Source organism: Amblyomma maculatum, chromosome 4 (assembly GCF_055883805.1).
Source record: "Amblyomma maculatum isolate TAMU_Amacu chromosome 4, ASM5588380v1, whole genome shotgun sequence".
NCBI classification, from domain to species: domain Eukaryota; kingdom Metazoa; phylum Arthropoda; class Arachnida; order Ixodida; family Ixodidae; genus Amblyomma; species Amblyomma maculatum.
Genome location: NC_139347.1, coordinates 154957016 through 154980098, shown reverse-complemented (window position 1 = coordinate 154980098; position 23083 = coordinate 154957016). Strand labels below are relative to the sequence as shown.

The 23083-nt window shown below is 44.4% G+C and overlaps 1 protein-coding gene across 1 annotated transcript in view; it reads left to right on the top strand.

Moving 5' to 3' along the window:
• The window catches only part of LOC146193330 (uncharacterized), a 127114-nt gene that overhangs the window by 22925 nt on the left and 81106 nt on the right, over positions 1-23083 (top strand). Inside the window, exons 4-5 of the mRNA XM_084602675.1 lie at positions 1825-1975; positions 18330-18653. Coding sequence (XP_084458801.1) covers positions 1825-1975; positions 18330-18564 — 386 coding nt within the window. The 3' untranslated portion in view covers positions 18565-18653. The remainder of the gene's footprint in view (positions 1-1824; positions 1976-18329; positions 18654-23083) is intronic.

Genomic DNA, 23083 nt, shown 5'->3' with positions numbered 1-23083 from the left:
TAAAGTATGCGTAGAAACATATCACAAGTTCAAATCTTCATTGCCTTTCTCTTTTTCGTAATTTTTTACAATCCTCGTGAGGCAAAAAATTGCGTGAGACTGCTTGCGACTAAAGTAGTGAAAGGCGAAACCCTGAGTGCCGCATTCTACTATGCAACTGGCACTAATTAGTAATTATTTGTATTAATAATTAGTAATGAGTAAGTAACTATATATTACTTAACCAATAATTTGTCATTAGGGAATGAATTAACAAACTACTTAATTAGTCATAAATTGGCAATATAATAATTAATTAGTAATTGATCATTGATTTACATGTGGCCATATAAGGCACACAGTCGCGCATACCGTGGTGATTCTCTGTGATTGGTCGATACCTCTATGAGGTTATGCCGCCTCAGCCAACAAGAACGCCGCAAAAGCGGGACACAATTTGTCCACGACAACATGAGGCATTAAAGGCTTTCGCCTTAATATTCGCCAAACAAAAAACGTTTATACAAGTATAAAAACTATGGAGCAGCAGAGAATATCAACTGAAATTCGTCTTTAGCGCTCATTCGAAATACAGCGGGTGAGCATCTGGGTGAACATAGAATCAGAGTCAGCCCAGTCGAAACACCTTATAAACAAGAAGCGTGCGCGAGCTCGCAAGCATTTCACCACCTGGAGAAGAGAAGGGAAATATAATAGTACACTATAATGGCACGGTTCCACCTCCTTAACAGCAGGCAGCGCTCCAAGTTATCTGACTTTGTTATTTCTCACTTGCTTTGCCTTTCTCGACACTAATTGTCAATTTGGGTTGCGGGAAAGGGTCTGTGTCGAGGTGTCGTGGGCACGTAAATGTCCTGATTGAATTTGTCGGCTGCATTTAAAGGGGACGTCTGATCAGAAGATTAAAGCGTACGATGGTGACCTTAGTGCATTGAATCTACTAGCGGTTTAAATGATAAGCTGAAGCGCACCTTGTACACCTGGTCCAGAAATTGAGATGATGTATTTTGAAGTCGAGGAAGGCCCCTCAGTCTCTTGGAACGATGTTGAAATATTACCAGCTAACACTTTTAGCATACGTAAACCGCAAAAACTTACACTGAATTAGGTGTCAGATCATGGCAGCGCAAGTGCACAAGATTGCTTTAGAGTAGCTTACTTGTGAATTGTGTATGCATGTTGAACGGGTGTCCACTGGGTTACCGTAGTACTGAATTTAGATATTCACCAGACGTTTCGGGCTGAGTAGATGGCAAGCCAGATGCTTAGGAAACTCTAACACCTGGTCAAATATCTTAAGGAGCGTGGCTGATTTCTAGCGCGAAGGGCTGCAGTACTTAGGAGATCTCTATACAGAATATATTTCTCAAATAGCTGAACAAAAACAGAAACCTATGCATAATATATTTCTCAAACAGCTGAACAAGGCTTCACTGCGCATATGATGGTTGGTATTTTCTGTAACCCCTTCTCGGTTACTAACTCACACTAGAGCGCTGGCATCGCGTGAGTTGCGTGGAACTTTGCACTGACTTGTTGCTCACGACGAGTTGTCCTCCAAATACAGAACCATAGTGGAGAATTGTGGAATCACATCGAATAATTTCTTAATATTTTGCCTATCTTGTTAACGTTTGGAAGTCATGATTTGGTGGCAGTAATACAGTATATGAAATGCGTATTTGGAATTGAAATGCAGAATGCATATATATCAGCGGGGTAGAACGAGAAATACATAACGAAGCCGCATGAATAGGGCTTTGCCATTTTAGCAACTCGGGGACGCAAAACCCCTCCCTATTTGCTTGTTTTCTGTCCTTGCAGTGGCGGAAAGACATAACGATGACGGCGAAACGGAAACAGAGCGCCAAACACCTCCTTTCAGGAACTTTAAGAAGTGGCTGCCATTGCTGCTCCCCAGTAGTTCCCGGAGCTCGGGCAGGGCCTACGTAACATTCAAGGGGCATCAGTGGAGGTAAGAGAAACGTCTATGCTATATCACCTAACGTAGAGGCAGCGGCTATAGGGGAGTTTACAAACGACGTTTAATTATTCATTACGCCCGCTGAGACGCACTAAGATGCAGTTTTCTTTTTGTTGTTTGTAGAGCTTACGCGACATTCAGCAGGTAAATCTGATAATATACCAATGTATAGTCTTCAGTTAAGGCCAGTACGCCGTTTTCTCACGGATTGACGGTGCTCAGAAGTCAGCGCGCTAAAAGCTCTTGCTTCAAAGTGATCTGCGCGCATGAATACGCGTTAACGAAGGAGGATACGAAGAAGCCCTAGTAACAAAAAGTGTAAAAAATGGATTACTGCAAAAAGCTTCGAATTTCAGTTCTTTGTTTATCGCTGTATTGGCGACATCCTTGCGGTGTTAACGGCGCCGCGTTTTAAAAACACACTCATTCACCACTGATTACTAATAATGAAGAGAAATCTGCTGGCATTTGCACTCGTTGGTAAAGTAATAACTGACAAAACATAACACTTTCTGCTGTATTTGCCCGATCATCTTACATAATCCTATCTACCTTGCGAATGAAAAAAGTGAAGAGAGTCCTGTACGAGGGCTGAGAAGGGTGCATTAGTACAGGCGCAGGAACGTCTTGAACCCTTGTGCATATTTTGCACCGTCTTGCAACGTTAACTAAATAGAACCTAAGACAAATTTGTTCAAATGCAAAACATTGCAGCTGGTAGGTAGCACTAGAGGTAGCCACGTTACAGAGAGTCTCCGTGAGCTTTCAGTGAAACCTGGCGGACAAGAGCAGATAAAAACATAATGATCACTCGACTCTTATTCGTTTTATTCATCTTTCTTTGTAATTACGGTATTACTCAACGAACTGTTGCGTAAACGGCACGTGTATACTAAAGGGACATCCGCTTAGTGTATAACAGAAGCCACATCGTAATCGTTATCATCAGGCTAACAATTTTCACTTCCGAACAAAGGCTTTTGTCAATGCAAACTTCTCCTAAAGCTAATGCGCTGCGCAATTCGAAATGAACAAAGGGTCTTGTGACAGGTTAACAGTAAACGTAATCAAGTTGATATCATGCCTGTCATAATAAGACGTGACGAATTTTCTTCCGCCCTTGCTTAGAGTGCAGAAAGCCTAATCTATAAACATAACCGGCGCCTACCATTTAAATTTCTGGTCCTATTTTTGCATCTTCGTCATTCGCACAACGCCAGAATATAAACGGGCACATAAGAGCTTCATTCAGTCGAATAGGCAGAAGAAAGTAAAGCAGAATCAAAGCTGATATACGAGAAAGGAAAGGTAACCACATGTGCCTTCACGGCAAAAGAAACGGTGCTATGGCGCAGCAAGATTTTGAATTCGTTGTGATGCGTTTGACATTGCTTATGCTGAATATTTTTTATTTTTTATAAGTAGCGCTAGGTGGAGACAAAATAAAACAGTCAAAAGTGCAAAGCTAAGAGGCTTTCAAAGCCTATTAGTAATAAGGGAGTAATTACTCATTGCATCCACCCAAGCGCAGCCATAGGGCTACAAAGGAAAGCTTATACAGCTTTCTCAGAAACTTCGTGGTTAAAGAAAAATTCGTCCTGATCCGGGAATCGAACCCGGCACCACCGCCTTTCCGGGGCAGTCGCTCTACCGACGGAGCTAACCAGGACTGTCAGCAGAGCAGACGATAGGGCGAGAGCGAATTGATCTATAACTCGAAGTGGGAATGGTGTTGGTCAAATATTTAGGGGAATCCCCCAAGGTAGAGTAGATTCTTAATAAGGGAGTAATTACTCATTGCATCCACCCAAGCGCAGCCATAGGGCTACAAAGGAAAGCTATACAGCTTTCTCAGAAACTTCGTAGTTAAAGAATACCTTTTCTTTGTAGCCCTATGGCTGCGCTTGGGTGGATGCAATGAGTAATTACTCCCTTATTAGGAATCTACTCCACCTTGGGGGATTCCCCTAAATATTTGACCAAAGCCTATTAGTGCGATTCTCACTGCATATACGAAATGAGGTGTTATGACAGAAGAGTTCCGTGGTCTTTCCTGTAGAATGGTTAGGTTGGGTAATCACTTTTACATCTACGTATCGTAAGCGTAATAGTTACTATACAGGACTGGGTGGCCCACAGTGATAGGATGGCTTTCTCTGATTTACAGCTGGAACATGGGGTATCATTCGTGCTGCAGAAAACTAGAAAACACTGTCCTGCTCCACGACATACGCCAGGTTAGAGAGCGGGAGAAGTAGAGCAAGACATCTTGGCAATAACTAAAGATTTGTTACGGCGCGCTGGTATATATATGCAAAAAATATGTGAAAAAAAGTCAGGAGTACGAATATTTATCGTCCTATCCACGTATACCTTAAAGGGTATACGTTTAAGGAGCTGTGCATTGCTTGCGAAAGTTCTCTTGCACAAACTTGAATTATTTTCCACGATTTGTGGTCTAAACAAGTTCAGTTCAGTTCAGTCGTTCAGTCGTGTCTGACTCTTCGTGACCCTATTGACCATGTCACGCCACGCTTTCCGGTCTCTCACTATCTTCCTAACATCACATAACTTCATCTGCAGTGCCTCGAGGATGCCATCTAACCATCGCGTTCGCTGCCTACCCCTTCTCCGGCGACCCTCAACCTTTCCCAACATCAAATATTTCTCCAGCGACTCCTCTCTTTTCATCAGATGACCAAAGTAGCTGAGCTTTAACTTTAGAATTTGACCCTCCAATGAGCAGTCAGAATTTATGGTCGACAATATCGACTGATTTCATCTTCTGGCAGTCAAAGGAACTCTCAAGAGTCTTCGGCAGCACCACAATTCAAACGCGTCAATTCTTCGGCGGTCAGCCTTTTTCACAGTCCAACTCTCGCATCCATACATCACAACTGGAAAGACCATAGCACGAGTTATACGGATCTTGGTTGGCAGACTAATGTCTCTGCTTTTTACTAGGCGGTCAAGGCTAACCATTGCTCTCTTTCCCAGAAGCAGGCGTCTCCTAATTTCATGGCTGCAGTCTCCCTCTGAGGTAATCTTGGAGCCCAAGAACAGAAAATCTGTCACAGCTTCCACTTCTTGTCCCTTGATGCTCCAGGACTTGATGGGGCAAGACGCAATGATCTTTGTCTTTTTAATGTTCAGTTTAAGCCCAAACTTCTGACTCTCTTCTTGTACGCGCATCAGAGGTCTCTTGAGTTCCGCTTCACTTTCTGCCATTAAAGTGGAATCATCCGCATATCTAAGGTTGTTGATACGTTTTCGAGCAATCTTCACTCCAGCTGAAGACTCGTCCAGACCAGCCTTCCTCATGATGCACTCTGCATATAGGTTAAATAGGCAGGGCGACAGTATGCAGCCTTGCCTCACTCCTTTCTCAATCGGAAACCAATCAGTAAGACAATGCCCAGTTCTGACTGTGGCCTCTTGTCCTTCATACAGGTCCCTGAGGAGACAGATGAGGTGAATTGGAACTCCCATCTCTTGGAGAGCTTGCCACAATCTGCTGTGATCTACGCAGTCAAACGCTTTCGCATAATCAATAAAGCAGAAGTAGATGGGTTTCTGGAACTCTCTTGCTTTTTCCATGATCCAGCGAAGGTTGGCAACTTGGTCTCTAGTTCCTCTGCCCTTGCGAAACCCAGCTTGCACGTCCGGAAGCTCCCGATCCACATACTGCTGTAGCCTACCTTGGAGGATTTTCAACATCACCTTGCTAGCATGCGAAATAAGCGCGATCGTGCGGTAGTTGGAACAATCTTTGGCATTGCCTTTTTTTGAAATGGGGATGTAAACTGACCTCCTCCAATCCTGTGGCCACTGCAGGGTTGTCCAAATCTTCTGACATAATGTATGCAGAATGTTAACAGCGTCATGGTTGAGGTTTTGAAGCAACTCAGCTGGAATGCTATCAATTCCGCTAGCTTTGTTCTTAGCAAGGCTGGCTAAGGCCCATTCAACTTCACTCTTCAGGATGCCCGGCTCGAGATCAGTGATAACAACCGTCTTATGTTGGGTTTGCACATTCGGGTCCTTCTTGTACAGTTCTTCTGTGTATTCCTGCCACCTCTTCTTTATCTCTGCGGCTTCAGTGAGGTCCTTGCCTCGTTTGTCCTTTATCACGCCCGTCTTAGCACAGAAGCTTCCTTTGATATCTTTGATTGTCTTATATAGAGCTCTTGTGTTCCTTAATTGGCTGTTGTCCTCAACTGCTTGGCACTGTATGTTCAGGAAGGCATTCTTATCTCTCCTTGCTATTTTCTGAAAATCCGCATTGAGAACCTTGTATCTTTCTCTTTCCCCCATAATTTTTGCCATCCTCCTTTCCTCAGCTATTTGCAAAGCCTCTTCAGATAACCAGTTTGCTTTCTTGCATTTCTTTTGCTTTGGAACTACCTTCGTAGCAACTTCTTGTATTATATCACGAACATCAGTCCACATCTCTTCGGGCTCTTTGTCTTCTAGATCTAATTCTTGAAATCGATTCCTCACTTCCACAGCATATTCTAATGGAACTTGATCCAGATTATATCTGAAAGGCCTTCTAGTTTTCTGCGTTTTCCTCAATCGAAGCTTAATCTTGGCAACAAGAAGCTGATGATCGGTGCCACAATCGGCCCCAGGCCTTGTTTTTTTTCTGCTTGTATAGCGCTTCTCCATCTCTGTCGGCAAATAATATAATCGATCTGATTCCTGTACAGACCGTCCGGCGAAGTCCATGTGTACAGGCGCCTCTTGTGCTGTTGAAAATGAGTATTCGCTATGGTGAGGTTGTTTTCTTGACAAAACTCTACTAGCCTCTGCCCAGCTTCATTTGGCTCACCAAGACCGAACTTGCCTGTAATTCCGGATATTTCTTCACTCCCTAACTTAGCATTCCAGTCTCCTATGAGAAAAACGACGTCTGATGATGGGGTGCAGTCTAAAAGACATTGTAGGTCCGCATAAAATCTCTCAACGTCAGCTTCTTCAGCAGTAGTGGTCGGTGCATAGACTTGGATAACTGTTATGTTGAAAGGGTGACCTTGGATCCGAAGTGAAATCATTCGGTCGTTTTTGGGGTTGTACCCTAGCACTGCTTTGCCCATTCTTCTGCTTACTATGAGAGCGACCCCATTCCTTCACTTGGATTCGTGCCCACAATAAAAGACATAATGGTCGCGGGAGTTAAATTCTCCCATTCCGGTCCACTTGAGCTCGCTGATACCCAAGATATCAATGTTCAATCTCTCCATTTCTAGCTTGACGATATCCAGTTTACCTTGCGTCATAGATCTTACATTCCATGTTGCTATGAGATACATCTCCTTGCAACATCGGACTTTCCGGTCGCTTCCCGACACATCCACAACTGAGCGTCCTTTTGGCTTTAGCCCAGCCGCTTCATTCGTCCTGGAGCTACTAGGAATCGCCCTTTGTTCATCCCCAGTAACATATGGGACGCCTTCCAACCTGGGGGGCTCATCTTCCGGCGCCATATCATTAATGGTATTGTGATTGGCCATAGAGTTTTCTTGGCAGGAAATACTGGAGTGGGTTGCCATTACCTTCTCCAGTGAATCACATTTTGTCAGAACTCTCTGCCGTGACCTGTCTATCTTGGGTGGCCCTACACAGCAGAGCTCACGACTTCATCGAGTTTCGCAAGCCCCTCCGCCACGACAAGGCAGTGATCCATGAAGGGGGGTCTAAACAATCCCTTTAATAAATTGTGGTGTATTCTCAAACATAACCTGTAGCTACGAAAACATTATGTACGTTCACAGCTAAGTAGTCGTTTAGCATCACATATATAAATCTGGTTTTAGAGCGTGAGCTCTGACATTCGCACTGAAACTCCCCAGGCCAGACGCGGTCAGTGACGTCACTCTACGTGACCCGCTGTGAAGAGGCGCAGCTGCGCTGTCTTGTCACTCCGTTTTGATACTGCGTGACTAACCTGGGTTTTAAGATCTGCTTAGCTGGCTGGGCTTACAAACTGCACCTTGGCCGCTTGGCTGGTCAGTGCCGCCATGAGTGAGGTTCGGTCGGTCTCAGTTTGTGAACGCGTCGGGGCAGGCTACACGCTGATGTGGGGCCATGCCTAACAGAGCGTACGCTCGGATAAGTACGTTTAACCGGCACAAATCTTATTTAGCGCGATCATTTATAAGTGTAATATTACTGCACACCCTATTCTTCTCACGTTTCTGCATGACATCTATATGACATTTTTTTTACATTACTCTATTCTCTATCGTTTTTGATGGAGAAAAAATATACATCTGCATGAAGCGGGTTTAGACAATTTTCGCAGCCGCTTGAACTCAGTTTGCCTGTGTTTAGCCGATAGCACAACTGTGTCGCATTGAGAGAGGTACTGCTCTGAAGCTTGCTCCAAAAGCTGTTTGTATGATAGGTCTGAGTTTTGCATATTTAGTAGACTGATCATAAACATTATTCAACAGTTTATCTTCGTCCTCTATTTTCCTTGCTAATCTCTCACTTTTGCAGCCGCCTTGAGGCTTGTAAACGCTGTGTTAATTAGATACGCTGTCTGTGGGATTACACTGCGTGACCTAGATGGGATAACAATTTTTAGAGGGTAACAAGCTGGTTTGGTTTGACTTGTGTGGTTTAACGTTCCCAAGCGTCTGAGGCTACGAGAGACGCCGTAGTGGAGGACTCCGAAAATTTTTACCACCTGGGGTTCTTCAACGTGCACTGATATCGTACTGTAGCACACGGGCATCTTGCATTTAGCCGCCATCGAAAAGCGGCCGCCGATTTCAGGATTCGATCCCGCGTCCTTGGGAGCAGTAGTCGAGTGCCGTAACCACTGCGCCACCTCAGCGGGTGAGGGCAACAAACTGAAGTACCCGCTTTCACGGTCGAAACTCTAGCAGCATTTCCTCACACATATAATTACAAGATAATGCTAGATGCAGACAAATAACCTGCAGGCTGTCTTGAACAAATGCTTGATGCTCTGGGTAGATGTCGTGTAGCCTGTGCCCGTACTTTACGCAGTCCTTAGTGAACGTACTGCATACATAAAAGCAACCCAGGTCACATCGGGCGCATTTCCATGGAGACGAAACGCCCATCCACTGTGCCGTGTCATTTATGGTAACTATCACTCACTCAGGTGTTCAACCGCTCTCGCCTCACTAGCCTGAGTTGCCTTGAAAGGTTACATCCTGATGTCACCCGTTAATAATTAGGAGAATTATTAACAATGCACCCTTAACGGTGCGCACACTCCCAGACGCCCTTAGAGTGAGTGGGGGTAGCTGTTCCGGTCGCAAAGGAGATGCCCTCGACCTGCGTGGCAAGCTCAGCCGGAATTCAACTACCTCGTAGTGACAGAAGGGGGTGGCCGTTTTGTGCCCAGCTGTCGCCGGTTTAAGCCAGAGTAAGGTTCGGAGTCAGAGGTAACAAACAAAACAAACTTTATACACAGCAAGAGACGATACAGAAATACACAAACACTAAAATTGCACAGATGCGAGGTTCACAAAAAAACAAACGCTAAGCATAAAATTACAGAGGTATTCTATATCACAGACGATTTACAACAGATCAAACACGAGAGAGTCACAAAAACAAACACCAAATTATTCGCCGGGCACTGTTGCAGTCCGACGCCTCGAGAGTCGCGATGTGGCCGCCATGCAAGACGAGCGCCGCTCCCTCGCAGGTCCGTGGACTTGCCAGCAGCAGTTGATCCCCGGGAGTCCAATCGAACCACTGGCGAACACGCCGCAAGCACTGACTGACTGACTACATAAGCGGCGCGGTCTGTTTAAATAGGGCACGCCGCGTCTGTCTGTTAGCACGCGCCAAAGCTAGCGCGCACACACAATTGGCTTCGCTGGTTAGAGCGCTCTCTCTTCCTCCCGTCGAGCCGCGCGTCGTCCTTGGCTAGGTCCCGTAGAATGTTCTAGACACGTCTGGCGTTTTCCAAACTGGTGAGTCACCTTCATCGCCGGGTGGTGAGAAAGAGGGCGACGGCGACGCGTACAAAGCTACGCGCTCTCTCGTGCGGGGAAGAAGGTTTTTCTCGGACTTGTGGAAGGTACCTTGCAGCGACGCGCGGGCCCCGCGCTGCGCCGGCCTAGTAAAATGTACACCGATTTCGTGACACCTGAAAATAATAAATATATGATTAAATAAATATACAGAAGAGCACAAGGCAAAGCATGGTGTTATGGCGAGTACATTAGGCTTTCCTGACTCCAAAGGTTCTTGCATAGTAGCAACTGCACATGCTTCTTTTAATCGCTAAGGCTTCCGAGGTTTGCTAAAAAATGAACGCTAAGTGGTTTTCAGCATTTGTAGCCAAAGTGCGATGAAATGTAAAACACGACATAACAATGTTGGGTTACGAAAAGCTACGCGTAGCAGAGTAACATTTCTGATTTGTTCTTGTTTTAGTTGTGATTTTGGTTTGCCGCCAAACGATTTAAGGATTTTTAGGACAGTTCGTCATTAACTCTGGCGTTGTTTTGTTGACGTCTGCGTTGAGGGCCAAAAATTACAAGCATGGCGCTGGCAGCTGGTAGCTAATGCACCACCTGCACTGGTGGACTTAGGATTAACGGACAATATTTTGGCACGAGCTGCCCTAACGGGGCTCTCCTTTCCCATATAAGCGTGACATCATAATCAGCCTGCCAGGACACCTGTATTCTGAGTCATACACGTTAACCCTAGGCCAGGCTGCCAAGGTGATATTGCTTGGCTAAAACGGGGCATTATATACCGGGAGGCAGCCAACGCTATCGCGCTATGCCTTGAAGGGAGGGGCATATATGTTCCGCCATAATGTTTCTTTGAAGCGCTTCTTTAACAGCGCTATGACAAATTGCACAGAGCGTCGTAGTATGTTTAAAATAATCTGTGCTTGTTGTTAAGGGCGAAATATACATCGTCCTCTTCCATTGTGTTTTTTTTTTTTTTTGCTTGGCAGGCTTTAAACATAGGATCCGTATAACTGACTAATTAGTAGCACTAATGTTTTGATCAGGCTTCCAACAAGTAGGAAGTCACATGTTGCGGCATCTTAAGGCAGGTTTTTGAAACTGCTCCAACTGTCCTAAAAGATATTTTAATGAAGACTGTTTCTTATATGATAGTTTAAGGTAGCGAAGGGACAGACAGTTGATATTGGATGATGCTTTTTTTTTTCATTTCTTCGTCCTCTTTTTTTTTGTTATCACTAAGAGAAGAAAACAAAATGTTACAAAATGCTTTGCCGGTACTTAATAAAAACGTTTTTCCCCAGACTTTTTAGGCTGACTTTTCGACAGAGATAAAATTTGCCTGTATTGGCAGAGACTCAACGGAATTTTAGTTTACTAAGTAGCAGGCGCGCTATTTCAGTTCAGCGATGTTTAACAATTAAAAGCTCGTGTTCTCGCCTCATGACTTTCTAACTGATTGCAAATGCTCCTCCATTAATATAGCCGGAGAACCGGCGAGGCGATGTCTGAGGAAATTCGCCACATTTGTAACGTACCATGAAACTAGAAATATTTGGCAAGCGAGGACAAAAAAAAGCAATACTTGTCTCAGCGTTCGTCTCGCACAATGTTTCGTCCTGGACGGTATCTTCCCTCCTTTTTCAGTTTCTAAACAAAAGATGACGTACAGGGGCGATGAAGTGGGTGGGGCTAAATGTTTTTCCCCTTGTGCACATTTGCCTTTTTTAGTCTTCAACTGCGTTTTCTACATTCTCTCCTTTCACATATAAGCGTGACATCATATTCAGCCTGCTAGGGCACCTGTATTCTTATGGTAATTTTCTTTTGCTGTTTCCAGACAATATGTCTGCATCTTTAGCTCGAGCGCAAGCGTCGCTCTCAGCTAAGGCGCGGCGGTTACCAAGCTTACACGCAACGTCCAGTGTGATTCCTTGAATAAGCAAGCAGAGGTCGCGCAAGCACCATGCGCGAGAATAAATCAGGCAGCATATATCAGCGAGATATTTGCGGTTTATAGCAATGCCATTGACTTGCAAGAAATACATATTTACCTCCTTCGCTGGGCCGTGACGACAGAGGCACTAACCCGAAACTGAATGCAGGAGAGTTCCCTGCGTTGTGACCGGCACCTCTCATGCTGCTGGTAAACAGAGAAAATGGGCACCAATCACACTGGATGTCCATGTTCAGGTGGCGTTGACAGATTCTTGACATCGAACATCCAGCGCCGCGAATTGTGAGGAAAGACAATTACCACAAGGGCAGACTATTAAGTCTCCTCTTCTTTGTTACGCCTCGCAGCGAATCGGCAGTCTGGACTTTGATGTCGATGACACCGCTGCTTCTTAAAGGGCCACTGTCCAGGCAAGGCCCTTTTAAGCAAAGGAGCCCAGTGTTTCGATCAGGTACCGGAGATAGTCTGTGCAAAATTCTACAGTGACACGCGCGCCGCAAAGCATCGAAAATACAATTCAAAGCTCTCTCATGCTCTCCTTTGGGAAGCCAGCTTCCCCGTTTCCTGCGCTGGCCCGACGGGCCACGTACAGCGAACGACGTCCATTGGTCCGTCTCGCTGACTGACGGGAGAAGGATGGGTGTCTACCGCTCGCTTCGCGCTTTTCCCTCGCCACGGCCAGACTGAATCCAGCGGCGCGCGCTCCCTCGGCTGTTTTTTTTTTCGCGCTCGCGGAGTGCCACGCCCCACCTCCCGCCAAACGCGGAGGAGGAAGGAGAATTTGTCTTGCGGAGGCTAGACGACCTCGGGCAGGAGAGTGAAAAACCTTTGCGAGGGAACGGAAGAAGAGAAGCATGACAGAATCGGGTGATTGCGGTGGCTGTAACTGCGTTATTAGTTACTCTTTTCAAAAACGTTTTGCGGCCTTGCGTTTGGGGGCGAAGACTCACAGTAACCGGGGAAAAAAATATTTTTGACCGGAGGGTGGACAGTGGGCCTTTATAGCGTGTAGGCAATGGAGAAACGATAAGGACGCTCAAATGTTATCTACTTCTCTGATGCTGCATTGCGATTTAAAGGTAGTGAAAAACATTCTGCATGTTCGGCAAGGCAGGACGTACGTAAACGAAAAATGATGCCAGATGCTCAAAGGCTCCACCTTTTAACTCTCGCCTTCATTGCAGTTGCTCATTTGAATCTTGTTAAAGAGGCACTGGCTGAATGTTTAAACTGCAGGCACCAGATGGTGATGACTCTTGCTATTGGAATAATTAATGAACACAAGCATATTTACGTTATAATTTTACCTGCGTTCACCTGACCATGGGGGCCAATTACTTTCTGCGTCTGCAAAAGAAGTCCGATGCCGCAGATTTCGTTCGAGAGCGGAAGCGGCAGTTTGGTTGGAGCGGAACACAAGGCGTTTGAGGGCAGGAAAGAAGCACACAATTTGAACACAATTAAAATTTGATATAAAGCTTGGCGAAGCCAAAAGTCTGAGTGAAAAACAACCTTTTGGTTCGTAATTGTTTTTTGTCATAAACGTCGAAAAATAGTTTGGCTTTAAGATTAACTGTACTTATGCAATGTTTCATTGGAATAATGTGCTATTAAAGCGAGTGATAGCATGACAAAATAGGAGCACAATTACTTCTCTTTTTCACACATAAGAAGGACATGTGAATGGCGGTACCCGGCATCTGAGGGAATCACAATCGCAACATGTAAGCAAAGCGCGAACAACCAATGCGTTATTATGATATCTCAATAACTTTTTTGCTTTGTTCATGGCTATTAGTTGCGATATCTATCTTAAGCTTGCTTTTGTAGGTTCCTAAAGTGTATTAGAGAGAAGGCGTTTGCTTGTGTCTACACGTAAATACCAAATTACGGAAACGATTGACAATCATTTTTCAGGCGCTCCTAATTCATGAACTTGTTGTACAGGAAATTACTGACGCCAGGAAGGCGGTAATATTTTTGAGAAATCAAATGAAGATAAGTATATTCATCGCTGCATATTTACCGCACTTTTCTTTTCGCTACTATTCGTGTTATTAAATAATATTGACTTACACCGGAAAGTAGACGCGGTATTTTCAGCTGTGCAACATGTGCCTTCTCACACCTTTAGCTTGTCAAAAGAATTTTAACCGTGCCTGCTGACAATATACTGCACAAAAGTGGTATAGAAAAGAAACCAGGCTGTAGAAAAAACAGCATTAGATATATTTGACGTGCGTGCAATATGTTTGAAAGGAGAAATGTATTCGATATCTTGAGGTAGAAAACAGGAGTGGCAATGGACATCATACCTGTGCGAAACGTTTAACAAATCTCGACATCACATTCAGCCCCTTGCTTTTTCTTAAACATCGAGCACACTAAATCTCAACTGAATCGTTCACGAGAATTCAATGCCATGACTTGCATTTGATGTTTGTGGCTAATGGTTTAAACGATCTTTAATCGAGACTACAACCGCAGTAATGGAAGTGAAGAAATAGGTAAAAGTAAAAAGGCTGCATATACATCGACTGTGCAACCCCCTCTTTAATAGTCCACTATTCTTCGGTGCTTTGCGCCGAGATGTCGTCGCATTCACATAATGTAAGATGGCCCAGTTTGATTCACGGTAGTAAGCTTTGTTCGCCATCTATTTTGTAGATGAGCAGCAGTAAAATGACGGGATGTATCTTTTGCTTTCAGACGTGGTGTATTCGACGGTACACTGAAGTACGGAGTTGTTTTTGAACGCTTTCGCGGTGTAAATGATTTCATCGTTAATCATTGTTGTGAGCTATATATGTACTGTACGACACAACCGGCTCTTCTAAGGCAAATTTGAAAATTTCACAATAGCATGCCAGACCATTGTCAGACATGAAGAAGAGAAAAACACTTGCAAAATGTCACTAAGCTCATATTACAGCTTTTTGAGGTCGTAGCTTTCGAACCTGGGTTTAGCACAACAAAGGTATGCATTGTGTATCGTAGACACTGTGGTCTACGAAAGACTGCACTACGTCGGCCTTGTTAGAGATGGTCGGTGATAACCAAAGACTTGCGTAAATATCCCGAATATTTTAAAGGAAGCGTCGACCGCTATTGTGAAACCTTGGATCTTCCGAAGAATGGATCGTAGTCAGAAACGAATTACAATTTCTAGGATTAAAGATAAAACAATTTAAATTTTAATCAAATCGAGAACCACGAAAGGACCAAACTTCTCATGGTGTGCTCCTCACCAGCCATGAGGCTATGCACTTAATCCTTCAGCGCAGCTTGTGGTCAAACCAAAGAAGAAACAGATGCGAAGTTCGGAGAAATGTGGCGCGCATAGTAAAAGAAAAAGCCGCTTTGAGAACTCACTGGAGAAGGAAGAGAAAGAGGAGCGGTTCCGGACTCGACTGCGTTCTCTGCCTTTTCGCTTCTTCGGCAGGAAATCCGGCCACAGAAGAGAAGGCCACTCGCTTGGACGACAGTCGATCGTGGTGGTAATACTTGGTCAACTATGGCGCTCACAAGCAGATTTATTCTTGCGTGGCGACTGGCATGCCCATCATGTTCCAGACGTCGAACGTCTGCTGTTTCTCAATTTGTGAAGCACAAGTAAGACCAAATTTATTACCTCTATCGCTGGTGACTGCTTTTGCCACTATAGGCCAAACTGCAATCTTGTGGCTGCGGAATGAAAATAAATTTCAACATGCTGAAAGCAGCACAGTCCAGTCCTGTCCCTATAAAGGCGTTCTTGGCTTTCCTAGAATTCAGTATTTATAACGGCTGAGATGTAGCTTTATTCTAAATAGTCGGCGCAAAGCTTTCTCATTGAACGCTGCGAAGAGCTGAGAAGAAGGCAGTAGAAGCAAGGTGCACGCAAATGCATGGAGGGATCGCGAGCTGTCGTATATGCCACCAGCAGCAGACGCGAAACAAAGGTTGTTCAAGAGCGCTCTTCCTCTGGAAAAGGTGACTCTCGATCTGGCAGCGGCTTGTGGCGGGAGCAGCGTACACCCGTATTACACCGTGGGTTCTAAGAGCCGGCTAGGGCCTGCCATCATCTTTGTCGGAGTGGTCGTCGTAGTATGCGGCTATAATGGCAGTGACCCCCAAATATTAGCGCATTATGTTTAATCGATGATATGTAGTTCAACAGCATTTATTCATCGACGACGCTTCTGAATAGCAGGATGATGGAAGAGGAAAATACAGAACAAATTCTGATTATCCATTTGTCTCCTTATGCAACATTATTTTCACGTCTTATTGCTGTCGTGGTGCGGGTTGCTGAAATTATAACGTGATGGAAAGTCAGCTATAGCACGAATGTTTCCCTTTTTCACCGATGACGAGCGGCTTAAAAAATATCACACAGTTTAGACACGTTAGCAATTCAATTATTGAGTCCGCGTGACTTTCAGAGGCGAAAATGGCACGGCCAGCAGCACCGCTCTAAACTATCATCTCAAGTCCTCCAAAGTAGCTGGATTTATAAGGACGTACATTTTGAAGCCGAACAAAAGTAGCATCGGCGAGCCAACCTGAAATTAACCACCAGCAGCACTAAGCAACCAGCTGCATGGTTTCGCCATTCTGGAGGTGCTGGGCAGGCAAGAAGCGAGAGTGCTCCTTCCATAAGGAAAGAACAAAACATGTCAAGCCGGAGCGGATAGGGTTAAGAGCCGATGGTGAAGGCGGATAGCGCTTTGAACTCGGAAGCAGAGACTGTTACAGCATTATCTTGGACAGCTAGCTGCCTGCCCAGGAAGAGTTTCCTGCTGTGAAGATGCTATCTTTAATAAGATAGCTCTACTTCTCTCTAGGCGCCGCAGTAGCCTAGAAAAACGGTAGGATCCGAAGCATATCATATTTTGAACACATGCTTCTAAAGCGCTTGTTTTTTTGATCAAATTTAATGTTTTATAATATGCATTCTCAACCTCATATGCGCATTATAGATAAGATTCCATGCATCAGTGGATAAGTGAAAACTAATATTTACATCATTGATAAATAGTGTTTATGGCAAAGCACGTGATTATCTTTAGCATAGACAACTATAATATCAAGTGTTAGACTGTTAACGACATGTTACTTCTGGCACTTAGACATAGGTTTAAATTAGCTTTTTGATGAAATGAAAGATATATATTCTATATTTTACAATTTAGCTGTTTATATCTAGCTTCGCAATACAAGCAGTTGTTTAACTGCGCACAACCGGAGTAAATAAATTGTAAACGCGTTTGATGCATGACAAAGAAATATAAAATTTTTTACCGCCCTTAATTTTTTTTCCGCGCCTCCAGCGAGATGCAGCGGGTCACCGATGTATGCGCACGTCAGGTCGCGCACTACGCTCGGTGAGCACGTGCGATGTATTCTTGATGCCGTGAGCAATCCTTTGCTTTATGCAGGTTCTTCGTAGAACACCTGATGGGTTCCTAAAGGCAAATTTGTCCCATTGCAAATAATATCACTGCCACAAAAAGCTACGAATGAGTGCTGCTTATTTGGAGCAGTACATTATTAAGGTGTACACACAGGAAATTACCTTATAGGAAGTCGGTCTTCAGCGAAAACAGTCCTCACCTAGCTGCACTGTGGGTCATACTTGCTGGCCAGTTAGAGGTTTTGAGCAGCGCGCGAACTATCACTTAAGGTCTTTATAATGTTTGACAAAAGATGGCGTCACGTGTTTTGGGAAACCTCTCTTTTTGATAGCGTTCTTTCAGCGAGGCTATAGTGAGTGTTCTTTTCTGCAAGGTGCGAAAGTGCTCGATTCTTTAAAGAATGCACCAACTCATTCGGGGTCCTCCGCACTGCAATATCAAGCACAATCAAGAGTTTGGATGAATTCTGGGACTGAGTCTGGAATGCAAGATTCCAAAGATTGCTCAAATGAACCATACCAATCAGTATATCCGTAGCTGGTTCATCGCAAGGTTAGTTTCGTTTTTGTATGCACTAAGAAAAATTGGTACATTGGCGGTCAGTTAGCCTTATGGATAATTTGGTACTCGTTGTGAACCCAGTACGAATTTTTGAATTGAATATTTTAAACACTTTGGATTCTTGCACCATTTATATGACTTGATCATAAATATATAGTACAATGTTTCGTCCTTACCACGAAAATAGTTTAGAAAATGCATCTTATTCATTTCTTTGAAAGTTTTAGTTATTTCGTGCGAGTGAAGAAACAGTTAAAAAGGAAAAGATTTGCTATATATCAAAATCTATGAGTTTTGCCATCAGCGCATGAATGTCAATATCTTGCTAACTATATCGCTGTCATCGCACTATGGTGATAGTGATGGTGGCCGTAGGTGACTAGGTGCGTAATTACTAGCAAAAACAAGGAAAGGGCGGCCACATCCGGGGCAAGCCACTGCACATGGGTCATCGAACGCAGGGCTGAACGACAGACGGTTCTGTGCGTCTCTGGCTGGGGTTCGACCTGCTTGGTCCTGGTGTTCACAAGGCAGCCTCGCGAGCACCCGCCGGACACCTGTTCTCTGGTCTGCATCCGCAGAGCGCTGCAGTGCGCCGACTGCTGCTCAGAAGTCAGTCTGGCCGTGCAGCCGCACCTCAACTACTACAGCAACTTCACACTTGTACACCTGGGCGTGACCCGCTGCAGTGCATGAAAATACGGACTCCTTGGCGGAGAAGAGATAAAGGGACCTGGATGCCGGCCTCCTGAACCTGGACCAGGTTTCTACTCGGCGCTGCACAGGTTTGGGTTCTGCCTTTGGCCAGCCAGGTTGATTTTATCAGACTGCCGCACACCTTCGGTCTTATCGCGCCAGCACTTATCGATTATGCAAGCAGACCCACTACATTTACGACAGTCCTCTGCATGTAGTGTTAGGTCACGCCGGTTAAGTGTAGTTTGCGTAAAATGTATAGTGTTTCGTCTATGTCGGGAAAAACATTCGTGCATGTGTGCGTAAGGCTAGCCTGATGCCTGCTCAGTGCAGCTAACGTACATAGGACCATTTTTAACATCGCACTCAAAATTAAAGGGTATCTCCAATGTAAAGCATTTTCCGATCGACTTCATCGCAATGTGCGATACTGGGGAACACCATTCTACAGCTATGAGCCAAATCCGCAGACTGGCACGAGCTTACTGCACAGGAGAATATAGTTTTCCCGAATTTTTCAGGATCGTTTACTAGAATATTATACCAACCTAAAATTAAAACCACGGAAACTACAAGACGGAGCCAAGGAAACAACTCAGGATGCCATCCAGCACGGTGTTTCCGAAGTTTTAGTTTTATGATGGCCCAATAAATGGCCTAAAGTCAGGCTCTTTTCAATTTTATATTATATCAATAACAAACCATTCACGCTAATATTGCATCAAGGTTATAATACGATACTAAGCAGTTGAGCGATAGCATGGAACATTTTATTGTAAGCGCACACGCCGCGCGCATGAAGATGATTGCGCCGTGGGCTTTCGTGGGCCGGATTTTGTGGATTTCCCCGCAGATTATTGTACGTTTTCGCAGTGGGCTTGTCTTCACAATGTACATCGTGTGGGCGAATGATCGCTCGCCAATTACGTTCAGATAAGTCTTCATGGTTGTGTCCGCGTTTTTGGCTCCTGCAAAATTAATTTTAACGCGTGTAGGCGAAAATGAAACCGGAATTACAACAGAGGTCAGGCATACCTAAACTACTTCATGGCTTAACACTTTGATGAAAGTCCTGACCACTGTAGCCTTGGCGGCATAGCTACAGAAAGCGCTCCCCAATTATACGGCAGGCAAAGCGGTCCATTTATTATTTCAAATTCATTAAGGCCTGGTGTATTTCAAAGTCATATTTTTTAAGGCAAAAACGTTTCTTTGGTCATGAGTAGTGCAGTGAGGGAGTGGTCGGCAAAAATGTGTAAGCACAAACTCACCACGCCACCGCCACGAATCCAAACACTATCCTTCCACTCCTCAGCAGAGCGCTTGAAAGGCTACGTCAACCGGACTGCTTAAAGGGGTCATGACAGCTATGATATGAGCATAAACTGATTATTACTTTTCACTTCACACACATAATATTATTATTCCTCGAAATTTGAACTCATTTGGTTCAGTAGATGGTTTTCGAAGGAATTTTTATTATTTATATCGAAAGCAGCTTTCTGGTCTGGTAACCATTTAGCTGCTGGCGTCACAACAAAATCTCATCCCCGTGTCGTCTGCTATTTGAGATGTCGGCTTTTTTTTTCTTCAGCAAGGATGGTTTATTCGCAATTGCATTTTTCTTTGTGATGCGACCTTAGTGATCCTCGGACTTGTTTTGGGCGTCATCTGGAGATTGTAGAGGAGGTCGAAATCGATGGCTTTGTGCAGTATTATTTAAACATACAGTCAGAATAGGTTATTCTTCTGTTATGAGAGTTAACTTGTCTAACAACAAACAACTCTCCCGCACATATAAACGCGCATGCCCAATGCTTCCTTCCTCCGTGTGCGCGGCGAAAGAGGCGAGGGGTTAGCGTTGTGTTGCTGCTTGCTGACGTATTGCCTGTCGCTTTTTTAATTCAAAACAGAGGAAATCCCAACATACGAGGACGCGAGAACGTACCTTGTAATATCAGAGAAACAGACGAAACTTTTGAATGAGGTGGTAACCCTTGACTAAACTGGTACATGCATGTGTTAGTCAAACTTAATTATTCTGCAATTATCTGCAAAACTGGCCGGGGTTTTTGCAAAAAACGAAGGTTACCCTAGTGAAAAATCCCGTATCGCGACAAACGGGTTTGAACCGGTCCTATTATCCCGTATAAATTTGATACCGGTCTGACCAGTCCTGTATGAAGCTTAAACAGGTTTATATCGGACAGGTCATGTCTGGTATGAATCTCAATCCGGACGGTCCAGTCCGGTATCGAGTTAATACAGGGCAGACCATTTCCGGTATGCATCTTATACATGACATCCCAGTCCGGTATGGATATGAAACAGAGCGGACCAGTCCTGTATTGAGCTCATATACAGGACAGGTCATGTCCGGTTTAACAGAAACCGGACTAATCCGATATGAATGAAACTGATACGGGACAGAGTATTTCCGCTTCTCAGTACAACTCGGGCGGATCGTGAAGCTCAGCCAGGATGACCACGTCGGAACATGCCATCACGCTAAATAAGCATGAAACCATACATAATATACATTAAAACTTCTCTGTATATGTGGAGTACGCGTTGTTTTGTACATACCTAGAAGATATGAAGCCGTGGATGTATGCGCTAGCAAGTACATACATGCATCGCGTTTTGTTTTTGAGTGCGTAACAGTCGCTGCAGCTTGTACGATCTTGCGGTGCATCTTCATAATTGCGACTGAAGATCTGCCACCTTCAACGCGAGCAAGAACGTAGCGTTTCGTTAGCGCGGATAAAATACGCTCGAGAATAAATGAAACATCGCTCACCATCGAAATATGCACAGGTCAGCCGGACATCGGGAGTCGCTTCCTCGAGTGTTTACGCATGCAAAACACTTGGTCAGAAGTAAATTCATTGACGTCGCGGCTCCGCTGGCAGCAGGTGAATCTAAAACAAGCAGTATTACAAGTGTTGGTGCACCGCTTATATCTATATGTAGCAAAAATTGCATGCGTTCGAAGACGATGACAAAACACATCAGCACTAGTAAATCGTGACATTCGAAGGTTTGTCTGCAAGAAAGCGATACATTGTAAACATGCGGGACACGGATAACCCTTCGTGATAACCAGGAAAAAGATGCAGCGTGTTTAAAGGGCGATCGTTCAATTGCGACCACAAATTCTACACCCTACAAAAATACACAAACTACAAAAGAGCAATCTCGACTACATAAGCAGATATATAACCACAATCATTGTGTCCTGCCGTGGTGTAGTGGTTAAAGTGCGTGCTTGCTTGGTTGAAAGACCGAAGTTCGAATCACATCTAATTTTTTTTCCTTTGCTATATTCTTTTTGTTTCTTTTTCTTTTTTTTTCTTTTTCAAATGTAGTGGTGTTATGTAGTGTTCAGCTTGTATCAATTAACCAGAAACCGGAAGAACGCGTCATTTCTGGAACTGATACCGGGCAAAGTATTCCGCTTCTGAACAGAAGCCGGGCCGATCGACGAAGCTCAACCAGAATGACCATGCCGGACACGCCAGCGCACTAAATAAGCATGATACCAAACATATTATACAACTCTTCTGTATATAAAGGGCACGCTTCGTTTCCCAAATACCTCGAAAATGGGAAGCCGTCGAAGTGTGCGCTAGCAAGCATATACGCGCGTCGCGTCACTTTTGCGCGTACAACAGTCACTGCAGCTCGTACGATCTTGCGGTGCGTCTTCATATCTGTGACTGAAGATCTGCCGCCTACAACACGAAAGTAGAAGCACGAACGTATCGTTTCGCTAGCGATGACAAAAAACTGATCGAGAAAAAATAAACATCGCTAACCATCGAAAGATGCGCAGATAGCCGCACACTCGGCGACGCGTTCTTGAATGTTTACATATTGAAACCGCTCAGTCGGAAGTGTATTAATTGACATCGATGCTCCGCTGGTAGCACGTGAAGCTAAAACGCCCAGTATTACAAGTATTAGTGCACCGGATATCTCTCTATGTAGGAAAACTTACCAGCGTTCGTAGACGATGAAAAACACATCAGCACTAGTAAATTATGATATCTGGAGGTTTGCCTTCAATAAAGCGACGCATTATAAAGATAGGGCACATTTGTGAGCCCTCGTGATAGCCTGCAAAGATATTCAGCGTGTTTAAAGGGCGATCGGTGAATTACGACCACGAATTCTACTGCCAAGGAAAATATACAAGTACGAAAGAGCAAAAGTAGCTACATATACTGAATAATAAACATTGTAACCATAATGCGCCTTAGAGTAGTGGTTAAGGTGCCCGACTGAGGACCAGAAGGACCGAGGTTTCATTCCACATTCGGTACTAAAATTCTTTTTTTTTTTAATTTTATGTATTATTTTAAATGTAGTCGTTTTATTTTATATTGTTGCATGCTTTTTCCACCCTGGCGACGCGTTTCTTTCCGGAAACGAGTGCCATCAACCCTACAGGCCATTCCGGTATCAGAGCTCCGCGCGGTTTCATACCTGACTTTCCAGGGCAGTACAGGAATTTGCT